This window comes from Amphiprion ocellaris, chromosome 15 (assembly GCF_022539595.1).
Source record: "Amphiprion ocellaris isolate individual 3 ecotype Okinawa chromosome 15, ASM2253959v1, whole genome shotgun sequence".
NCBI classification, from domain to species: Eukaryota; Metazoa; Chordata; class Actinopteri; family Pomacentridae; genus Amphiprion; species Amphiprion ocellaris.
This window is the reverse complement of record NC_072780.1, coordinates 26,842,761-26,854,850: the sequence shown is the minus strand read 5'-3', so window position 1 is coordinate 26,854,850 and position 12,090 is coordinate 26,842,761. Positions and strand designations below refer to the sequence as shown.

The window sequence follows — 12,090 nt, the reverse complement described above, 5'->3', positions numbered from 1 at the left end:
GCATCAATAGATTGGAGATTAATGGTCAAAACTTCTGTGGAATAAAAGTCCACTTCAGCGTTTTTATCTTCAGTACTGAAACCTGTCTGTTGTCATGGTTGATCAGTGATGCCTGTCTGTTGCCATGGTTACTGATCTCAGAGGGAAGTGAAACTCTGAAGATCAGTTTAATTCAAACTCCCAGTTTGTCTAAAATGTGTTCTCTCTCTCTGCAGTGGGTGGAGTCTGTCCCACACTAGTTTCACTCTGATATTCATGTCTGTTTGCCCTTCCTCTCTGTTTCTCACAATTTTTTCTTATTTTTGTTATTTGCATACTTGCAGAAAGACTGATGTTTTCTTCAAGTAAAATTAATAAAAACCTGTTCATCAAATCACCTGTGTACTATGCAAATTATTATTGTTGTCTAACATCATTCATTCTATTGACATTATAATTTCACATGATACAGAGAAGACATATGGTACACAGCATCTTGTAAGTGTAACATCCTGGATTTGACTCTTTTAATACTGTTCATCCTTCATTGCAATGCCAGTCTTTCCAGATAGAGCGTAGCATAAAATAGTTAATTTATTAGTTAATCCACAACATTTTAATTCTCCAGCCGTGCTGCTGTGTTGTCTGTAAAGTTGTAAAGCTGTGCTGCTCTCTTGTGGACTCACTGTGATACTACTCAGGTTATCTTCACGATCTTTTACCCTGATGTGTATCAAATTGCCACAAGCACATACAGCATAATGCAGAGAGATGATTTAAATATTAGATTTAATTTAGTCTTTGATGTTATCAATATGTCAAGAATAGATAGATAGATAGATAGATAGATAGATAGATAGATGGATGGATGGATGGATAGATAGATAGATAGATAGATAGATAGATAGATAGATAGATAGATAGATAGATAGATAGATAGATAGATAGATAGATAGATAGATAGATAGATAGATAGATAGATAGATAGATAGATAGATAGATAGATAAACATCACATCACATGTCTTTTGCTTGCAAATATCTTTATGTTTTTTATGTCATTTACAGGTATATACATAAATCATAATATAAAACATTTTTCTCTTATCCTCTCTCCTCTCATTTTTTACCCATTATCATGCTTCAAGTTTCTGTAAATATTCTTCTTTATCTAATTAGAACTTTTTTGCTGCACTTCTCTGTTAAAACAGCCAATCAAGACAGCCCACACAAGAATTTAAAACAACAACACCCCAGAAACAATCAACTTATTTTTCTTCCTATTTCTCACAAGCGACCTCTCATGGCAGTGTGAATAATGACTCCTGGTTAGAGCGTTGCAATTGCAGATTACATTTCTTTTTCTAAAAGTAAAGTTTAATCTTGATATCATTGGTTCCTAATTATAACCAAGTAGTGTTGGTTTCATAAACCTGGTCAAATCTTAAGCTTAGAGCAGAAACAATGGTTCAATCAAACTATTTTAGAAGGCAGGAACTGACAAGAAACTCCAGGGAAAAGAGAGGAGAAAAATATCTGCATTTAAACAAGACTGTGTTTTTTTCCCATAACCCTTTCCTCATCATACTTTTACCGCCCACGTGATGTAAACACTGCTCTCTGGTGTTTTCTTCACCTGTCATCCACCCTGACCTCCTCTTCATGACTATGGTGCAGTCTCACTTCCTGTACATGGAAAAATGTTAGAGGCGAAGCAACTATTCAGTGAATTAGAGCTTTTTTTGATCTGGGTTTAATAATTTGATTTGTTTTAATGCACAAAAAAGGAAAAAACTTGTGAATATTTTAGGTTTTTCTCTGTTTTACGCTCTTGTACAGTTGATATCTTGGGTGGTTAGGAAAATCAAGATGCCTAAAAACTTCAATTCTAATAAGAAAAACGAGTTGATCAGCAACTCGTCTACCACAGTAATCAGTCGATTAACTGGTAATGAAATTAATTGACAATTGGTGTCTCTAAACATTGTCTTATGGGTCTTTTTACATTCAGTGACAAACGTTGTAGTTGATTTTCAGTTATTGGACTTGTTGGTCAATCAGATGAAGGTTTGGTTGAGAAATATTTCTTGTGTCTCCCTCTTCCCTCACTGCTCCCTCATCTCCTCCTGTCCATCTTTGTTGATGACGTTTTTGAAGAGCGTAAGCAACGGCCTCTGGCTTTGCTCGTCCCAGCTCTTCATGAAGCCACCGTAGCGTTTGCTGGCAGGCGGACCGCTCCAGCGGAAGTGCTTCATCTTGTACGTGCCGTCCTTTTTTTCATGGACGTCGCCCGGCATCTGCTCTTCCTGTGCCACCTTCTCCTCGTCCTCCATCATCTCGCTGGCCAGCTCCCGTCTTCTCATCTCTCCAGGGAAAAGCTCGGCCGACTCCTCCTCCACGCCGTTGGTGGTGTAGATTTTGATTGGGCGGCGCTTTCGACCGACTGGCTTCCCCCAGCGGAAATGCTCCATTGAGTAGGAGCGCTTGGTCTGAGGTGAGGACGAGGAGAAGGAGGGAAAAGGTAAAAGTGGAAAGGGATCTGATGGAGGAGGGGGCTGGAGGTGGGCATCACCGGGGAGGATGGGCATCTCGTTGGTGTCGGGATGACATAGTTGGATACATTCCTGCAGGACAAAAGACCAAAGATGGATTCTGATGCTTGTTTTAAGGAGCAAACAGAGAAGGGAACAATGATTACTTGTTTTTGCAGATGATACATGATTCTATCTACCCATCTGGATGCATTTAAACTTTCTCAGGCTGAATGAAACTAAGACTAAGACTTGTGTTTGGTTGACAGTAGGGAAAATTAAAGGGAACAAGAGTGACAAAGTCTTTTTGCAGACGATATACAATTTTATCTATGTATCTGGATGGATTTAAACTTTGTCTATCTTGATAAAAAAGAAGACTGAGATTGTTGTGTTTGGTCGACTGGACCTTTTGGATGACCTTGATGACTGTCTTGGTGCCTTTGGCTTCATATAATCGATCTTTTGTGAAAAACATAATATAGTGATCTTTGACAGCTCCTTCAGATTAGATCAACAGATCAGCTAAGTGGTCAAAACTGGCTTTTTAGCTAAGAATTTAACCTAATGTGAAGATCAATCTCTCTCCCGATGATTTTAAAAAGTTTATTCATTACTTTACCATCACTCAGTCACACTGTTCTTTGCATGTGGATGTAGAGCAGTCGTCTCTTCAGTCTCTCTCCACTCGCTTCCTGTCCATTTCGGAGTTGACTGTGTTTTTAAGGTTTTAAATGGATTGGAGCCGCCTTATTTAGCAGAACTCTTACTTCTTCAAACCTTGATTGAGTACTGAGACTGGACTGACCAACTAGATGCTCTGATGTTCTCAGAGCCAGGCACAAAAATAGAGGTGATGGATCTTCCGGACAGTTTATCTTTTCAAGGAAGAGGCCACCACCTTCACTTTATTTGTTATTGTGTTGTAATTTTTCATTGTCATTATTATAGTCTTTTATTCACATGTATCTTTTACTCACTGTGTTTTGTGTGGTTTGCTATTTCATTTGAATAAATTTTACTTTTAATCTCTGTTAATTCTCTACACATCCCTCCATCCTGGATCTCAACCAAACTCTGAGCTTTTTTCCCTCCTATGTTGTCCTTTTCAGCACAAGTGTTGTTACGTATCAAGAGCGCAAGCTGCTGGTGGTCGTTAATGTTATTTTGCTACAGGAAAATTGTTGTTTTCTGTAATGGTGATGCCGTGATGTCTAGTGCATTTATTCTGTTCCAAAAATTACATTCCTACATAGCTAAACTGCATTTTCAATTTTAGGCTAATGTGTTGTCTGCTGAATTACCTTTATTTGTGATGTATTACATATACAGTTCAAGTCAACATATGTTTATCATTTATGTGATTGCTTTACTGTTGCTTTTTTACCCAATTATACATAGATTAAATGGGGCAAATAAGCTAGAAAATGGAAGAGAAGCTGTGAGAGGGTTGTATTTTAACCCAAAGTGTGCTATTTTTCCAAACCTAACCAAGTAGTTTTGGTCCCTACACTTAACTTCACTTGTAAAAGTGTCAACCAAAGTGTGATATTTTCAACAAGTGAAAACCGAAATTGCGTCACCTGAGTAAAAGCTCTATTGTACGATTTATGCCTCCATCTTCCCCATAAATCACTAACATTGTGGCTCAGTCAAATTTTTCCTGCTGCATCACAGTCTTACCTTTCAGTGAGAAATCCCTTTCTGTCACAACAAAATTTAATTCCTTTCAAAATGAGAGTGAAGTTTAATTGTATAGAAACATAATGCGTAATTCCCTAAAGACTAAAACGTTGATGCACGTTGAAGGGAAGAATCTGTATGTCTTGTTTGTCCAGTCTTTATAGGTGTCAGATAGTCTTCTAGAAGTCTTGTTATGTAACTTGTGCAATGGCCATAGATCCATCCATCTAGTGTCTATACACCGAGTGATCTTGTAGATGATGGGTGTGATTTTAAGGTTCTTTTGTTTATGTATAAAGCCATGCGTGTGTTGACACTGTGGTACATTTCAGAACTTCTCTGTCCCTATTCCACCTTAGATCATCAGATGAACTGCTTTAAGCTGTTCCACAATAGAGGCTGGTGGGTAATGGAGATCAAGCCTTTGCAATTACATAGACTTGTTTAAAAAACCTTAAGACGTACATGTTTTCAACGGCGTTCGGCTTCTCTTCATGGTCCCAACATTTCATGGGTATGGTTACTTTAGAAACTGACACATTGCAAGTTGCTATCCTCTCTATCCTGTTTTAGTACTTTATGCTGTTTTTTTAGCTTTTACAAGTTTTATATTATCTTGATGTTTGCCTTACTGATAATGTGTACAGCATTTTGGTCACTCCACATTGTTTTTGAACGTACTACACGTATAAATTTGATTCGATTTGGGCCAAGCACACTCAAACTTATGGTCAATTTAGAATCTTCAATTCACCTATGCATGTCTTGTGGATGGAACCCAGGTAGAACAATCAAATTCCACTAAGAAAGGCAAAGATTTTAACTGTCTAGCTGTGAAATGGCAGTGCTAACCACTGCCAGTCAACCACAGATGCTGCACAGAAGTATTAGCTGTTAATAAACACTATTTCTAATGTAATTTTTACTACAAATACACTTCAGCATGTTGAATAATGAACTGTGGGAATGTTGGTAGATGTTTTTTTAAATATGGACTGAGCTGGGCTAAGATACAAACTCATCACCTTATCCATCTTTACTGAAACAAATGAATTCCCAAAATGCTAAGCCACAAACACAATATGTACACAGCCACATGTGAATTAAAAATATGTGTATGTCTAATTCTTATTCTTCTTATCTTAGATTGTGAAAAAAAACAGATAATGGCATCGACTGCATATGTTCTCTGAGATGTCCTAAAATGCACAAAATAATAATAATACATATGTGTGTTTAGTGTGTACAGCATGTATTTGTGTGTTTACCATCATGCTGCGTTCAGAGTTGACCTCCTGGCAGTTTGGATGCTCCCAGCACTGACTGACAGCTCCTCTGACCACGCCCACCGCCGCAGCAGCAACCAATAGCCACACAGGACACATTCTCCTGTGGTCTGCTGCAGAGTTCAAAATAAAAATCTCAGCACTTTTTAGTTCAATTCAGCTGTATTCATTTGACTTTAACGTTTTTTCTACCCATTGGTTTCTACATGTAGTAATAATAAATTTCTAGTAAGGGGCCCCTTCAACTGCTTTAATCACAAATGCATTTCAATGACAATAATGAACTTGAAAAACACTGTGTTATTTGTAGTCCCATATTTATAGCACGGAGCAATACAAAATAAAACTACATATTAAAGTCATCTGACAATGACAAAAGGAGATGTAAGTATCAAACAATAAAAACTGCAGAAAATGAAAGCAAACAAGGGAAAAGATAGAGAGCTGACTTGAAAACAACAAAATGTTTAAGATTTTTAAAATTAAATTAGCATAAACTCTAGCTCCCGGAGAAGCCAAGGAGTGGGAACAAATTTGCCTTTTAGGTCATAGTTTGTTGTATTTTGTGCATAAAGATTGTTTATACTGGTACTGCAAAAATTGCAAAGTTAAAAATATTAAAATTCTCTTGTGTTAAGATGACAATTCCAAAAAAAGATAAGCTTCTATGTTGTAAAAAATGTGACTTTTAAGTGCCAGATAATTCTTATGATTACAACAATTCTGAAATCTTTTTTTATTATTATTTAAAAACAATAAACTAAAGACCTCAAATTAGGAAAAACTAAAAGATCTATTCTATATTCTGTTCTATAGATTATTTTATTTGGATTTATGTTAGAATTTGTTAGTTTCTCGTTTATTTTTTGAAAGGGGAGGGCACTTAGGAATGTTGGCGATAAGGTGATACAGACAAATATGATCAATTTTATGTCTAGATTTATGTGCTTTTAATGTTAGAAATTTGGTGTATTATTATGCATATTCCAGTGAATATTCTGTGTCTTTACCCTTAAAGGTGAACGCACAATTTTTTGTTCAAGTTATTTTTTGTAGGTATGTGAAAGACTTGAAGGTTTCATCCCCGCTGTTTGTTGCTTTACATTTCACAAATAAAACACGATCTTTTCAAGTCAAGTCAATTTTATTCATATAGTCCAATATCAGAATCTTTTATCTTGTATGATCAAATAGTTAAAATGAGTTCTGCAGCTACATATTAGTGCCTCAATGACAAGTATCTGATAATACGATATAATAATGTAACAGTGTAGATGCTAAATATATTTAATTAAACTGTAGAATACAGAATTCTTGCTGTTTTGATTTGTCTTAATGTGATGTATGCTAAGTATTTTTTATTTTATTTTATTTTTACTGTTTGCAGCGTATGCTTGATCTGTGCTAAGCAAATATACGGTGTAAAAAAAAAACCATTAATATTCAAGCTGTTGGAGCAACGAAAAATGCTTTAAAATATCAGTAATTTTCAGTAAATAAAGTACATTATTTTATTTCATTTTATTTTACATGAGGATTTTTGACATTTAATGAAAAATATTTGCATGTGTAAAAACAATAAAGCTACCTTTTAGAAATAATAATAGATAGATAGACCAGTTTGTTAATTGGCACTAATTGCATAAATTTTTTTGAAATATATTTGCAGTATTATACTTGAATTTGACAGTTTCATCTTTCAAAAGAACAGAAATTTCAGTAAATTATTCTAAATTTGTGAATGCTTTTCAGCAGTTTTCTTCTTTGAGTGGGCTGAAATTTGACTAGGTTTGAATTAAATATATTTAGCATCTACACTATTTCACAGTCTGTAAAATAAAAAGAAAAACTTGTAAAAGAAAAACAGATCTTGTTTACAGTGCATTTCAGTCAATTTCTTTTTATATGTGCTCATCGTTTTACTTCTTTGAGCTGGCGAGTTTTTTATGCTTCAACAGCAAAACCACCGTAAAATGTTGAAATATATTTTACAAAGATATGTTTTAATTAATGGTGTATATTCTTTATTCCTCTGAGATTTAAGTCCATGCCCTTTCCCTCAAATTATATTTTACTATGTTTTACTAACCCACCTACCAGTACATTTTTACACATTTCTACACTTGATATCATTTTTTGTTATCCATTCAGAATTTTCTGTCGTTTATATTTTATTCTTGTTGTGCTCCTTTTCTTGATCATTTTGTGCAGCATATTTAACATTGGATTTTAGCTATTTCTTGTAATTGTGTTGAGTTCTGTTATTGTATTATCACACTGTTATATTGTTTTTGCACTTTAATGAACATGAAAGTTGCATTCTTTGCTCTTCTATTAGGTCGTATGTAACATTATATGCAGTTATTTGAGGCTGTAGATATTTGTGATTTTAAATTAGATGAAAAAATCTTCAGAGTTTCCTTCAAAAATCAAAATCAAAAACAATGTATGAAGACATAATGATGACACTCACCCCCTGTCTTGTCCCGTCTCTCTCTGCTGTTTGTCTTTTCGTTTTGCCGTCAAACAGAGATTTCAGTTGCTTCCCTCCACTTTTGTCCCTCTGACCAACTGACTGATTTTATACTGTCGGCAGGAACACACACACACACACACACACACACACACACACACACACGCACACACACGCACAAATACAAACGATGACATCATTACCTCCCTCCATCCCTCTCATTGATGTTTGGAAACGCACGCACCGCTGCGTGAAAACGGACATTCAATTAAATGTCATGCTACTCTTCCACCCACACATGATCATCATCATCATCATCATCATGAACATCATCATCACTTTATTCCAAACTAAAAGAGATGAACTAGTCCATAGCCACACTACACTTTTAAAGATAAAAGTCACAGCAGCTCCGTGCACGAAATTTCCACGAAAACCATCTTAGCCAAATTTCTAAACAGACCGTAAACCTTGTTAGCTATTGAGAAATTAAGCTTCTCCTACAAAAAAAAAAAAAGCTCATTTAATGGCTCTGAAACCACTGGAAAGATGTTTCAAAAGAAGAAACTTTTTTGGTTCCCTTTCTCTTTTTGTCTCTTTTCTTTATTTGATCAGTTTATGTATTTCTTTTGTTAGTTGTACTTGCACATCTGACTTATTTAAAATACACTTGGACAGTAATTCAGGAGACTTCTTTCCATATACTTAAATTTTAACTACTGATTTAGATAAACCTTGCAACTTGCAGACATTGTGTTGATGAGTTGTGTTGACATAATAATGTTGATAATTACACCAACCTATTATTATGTGTAATTTAAAGTGAAGTGTCTGCGTTAGTTGGCGTAAACAAAATTAAAAGTCGTAATAAATAATCAAGAGTGGCTGGCCAACCAACATTTCTCCAAGAATGTGTCGACATCTCATCTAGGAAGTAACAAAAGAACCCAGAAGAACATCAAAAGATTTGCAGACTTCACTGGCCTCAATTAAGGTCCATCTACATGATTCCACAATAAGGAAGATTCTGGGTGAAAATAGCATCCATGGGAGAGCTGCAAGGTGGAAACCATTCCTGACCAAAAGCAACATAAAGACATTGACAAAAATATATCTAGAGCCCCAAGACTTTCGGGATAACATCCTGTGGACGGATTAGTCAAAGGTGGAACTTTTTGGAAGACATAGGGCCATTACATCTGACGTAAAACTAATACTGCATTCCACAAGAAAAACATCACACCAGCAGTGAAACATGGTGGTGGTAGTGTGATGGTTTAAGGACCTGGACGACTTGCCATAATTGATGGAGCCATGAATTCTGTTCTCAATCAGAGAATCCTCCCGGAGAATATGCATCAGCTCATGACCTAGAGCTCAAGCACAAACGGGTTATGCAGCAAGACAAATACCCAAAGCACACAAGCAAGTCCACCTCTGAATGGCTCAAAAAGAACAAAATGAAGGTTTTGCAGTCAAAGTCTGGAATTGAATCTAATTGAGATGCTGTAGCAGTTCATGCTCAAAAACCATCTAATGAGGCCATATTAAAATTATTCTGCAGAGAAGAGTGGACCAACATTCCTCCATGGAGATGTAAAAGACCGTACACAATCTGTAACTAGAAAAGCACTCAGAGAGCGCAGTACTCCACCAAGGCTGCTCAGTCAATGTATCATTTTCGACGGATGAAATCTTTAATAAAGAATGACCCTGCGCTGAGCACAGACATGCGTTATGCATGTGCATGTTATTTATGGATACTGAATTGCATGTAAATTACTCTTATAAAGGTCTGTTGATCAGTTCATCACTTTTGGCAGGCCTTTGTTTTGCTAGTGTTAAAATAACCGTTCTCTCCATGCTTTTATTTTGAAGACGTATTTTTAATGAGGACAAGCTCTTACGGTGTTTCCTGAAGAAAGGAGTGAAGGACAGAAAAGTGGATTTGTGTTCAAAATAAGGCTGATGGCTGAACTTAACGTGTCTGGTTGGGGTTTGCTACATTGCGTGACCTAAATATGTAGCGGGCGGCAGGAATTGATGGGACTCAGAAACACCCCACAGTTTAATCAGTTGTTCCTTGTATCATTTTAAACTGATAAATGATGGTCATTTTGTAGTAGGATCGCAATCGTGTGATCGTCAACGGATAACTGACACAGTGCTCAGGTCATGGTTACAGCGACGCCGTGTCGTCCGCTATATCTGGCAATGGGAAATCCTTAACAAAACCATGGATCCAGACTATAAGCCGCATCACTGCCAAAATCTAATCAGTTGGTCCTTGTGGGATTTCTGACCTTCCCTTAAAATGTCATTCTAATCCGTTAGTCCGTTTTTGAGTAATGTTTCACACAGACAGACAGACAGACAGACAGATTCACAGACAAATGTATGCCGATTGTCACATAATTCCTCCGTTCCTTGGTGGAGTAACAAACATTTAACTGCAGTTGTTGCTGCCAAGGGTGGAAAACCAGTTATGTTTTCACAGGGGTGATATAGGTTGTCAATAAATCTTCAATAAACCATAATTTTAAAATGGCAGTATGTGTTTTGTTGGTTATCTCTCCTAATATTGAAGATTTCTGCACTCTATATCGTCTTTCCATCTTCCATCTTGTCAATTCTCCGAACTGCAAAGTCGCCAAAAACGTGGAAACGCAAGACAAAAAGCCCCCGTCAGACATGATCACAGAGTTTTAACCTCCAGTCACCACGTTGCTGCAGCTGCAGCTGTAAATGTCAACGAACGTACGAGGCAGATTAACACCAAACCAACATGTCGTCACTGCAGGGATTCAAACCTGAGAGTCAGAGTCTACAGTTTCACTCACACAGACACCTGCAGCATCTTTCCATTGCGTGGGCCTTTGGTGTGATTAACTGTGAAGCTGAAGCAGAATTACATGCTCACTGTGGAAAAGATGATGAGAAAAGGTCTGAGGCTCTCTTCACTGGCACCATTATGTTCTTCATTTTAAAGGAACTGTTTGACATGTTGGGAAATGAGTCTGAGATTTATCAAAGAACACTGCTCTTGTAACTAAGTAAATAAAAGTAAATACGAAGTCTGGTTTCAACCCCTTCATGCTCCCCACAGACAGTCTTATCATTGTACCTTAAAAATGAACCCACGGGTTGCTTGTGATAGAAGCTAATTATGACCCATACTTATGATGCCTAATGATGACACCAGCCTTTAGCTGCAGGAAGCAACAAAGGAGGTCAGATGACACATTTATTATTGTTCAGCAGTGATTTCTAACAGTTCATCTGAGACATATCACCTGCCGTTGCTTATATTGTGTGAGGTGAGACACAAAACTACCTGTATGTTTGACAATCATGTTTTTTAGAATGACACTGCTGCTTTGGTGCAGAAGGAAAATGTCACATATAAATGCTTTGGAAGTCAAATATCCAATGTTTTCTAAACTGACTAAAGAGAATTTCATGTCATTGGTCATTAAAAAGTCTTTTTTTTTTTCGGTTTTTTGCTTTTACTGCTCCTCTAATGGAACAAACTGAGCAGCTTCTGGAGGCAGGCAGGTAAATATAAAGCCATTAGAGGCTGGTCGCAGCCTTGAACTCCTATTCAGTCCATTACACAAACTCTCCAGTACTTTCAGGAAGAAAATGAAGAGGTAATGGCATGATGAAACAGAAGTCAATCGGAAACAAACTGGTGACATTATCGACTCAGGACCAGAACTTTGTTCACCAACTGCTGCGATTAAATGCTGTCACTCTCTGCTTCTGTTTGCACCGAACAAAGGTAATAAATAGTTTGTCCCATTGATATTTAACAAATACGGCATGTTATTATGTGCTAATTAAAGCTGAAGCTGGTGGGAGCATCATTAGTTTTATAGGTTTTTGTCATGAAGCAAAGTATTGAATGAATTAAAATGATGGTGCTGAATGAAAAGTTAAGAGAAAATGATTGAACTTCACGACTTGAATATGTGTACAAAGCTTCATGGTAGCACATCCAAGAATTGTTGATATAGCACAAAAATGTCAACCCTGCAGACCATGAATGTTACAACATGATTTCAAAGCGATCCATAAGGTACATGCTGTGATGTTTCAGTCTGAGCCAAACACACTGGATCCCTGCTGCTGCTTTTACT

General features: G+C 36.7%; 1 protein-coding gene across 1 annotated transcript; it reads right to left on the bottom strand.

The window, feature by feature from the left end:
* Positions 1-1,004: 1,004 nt before the first annotated feature.
* pomca (proopiomelanocortin a) lies at positions 1,005-8,061 on the bottom strand. Its single transcript, XM_023283904.3, has 3 exons — positions 7,952-8,061; positions 5,461-5,591; positions 1,005-2,602 (listed from the first exon to the last, which is right to left on the bottom strand). The coding sequence occupies exons 2-3, from the start codon at positions 5,575-5,577 to the stop codon at positions 2,084-2,086; spliced, it is 636 nt and encodes a 211-aa protein (XP_023139672.1). The 5' UTR covers positions 5,578-5,591; positions 7,952-8,061; the 3' UTR covers positions 1,005-2,083.
* Positions 8,062-12,090: the final 4,029 nt, after the last annotated feature.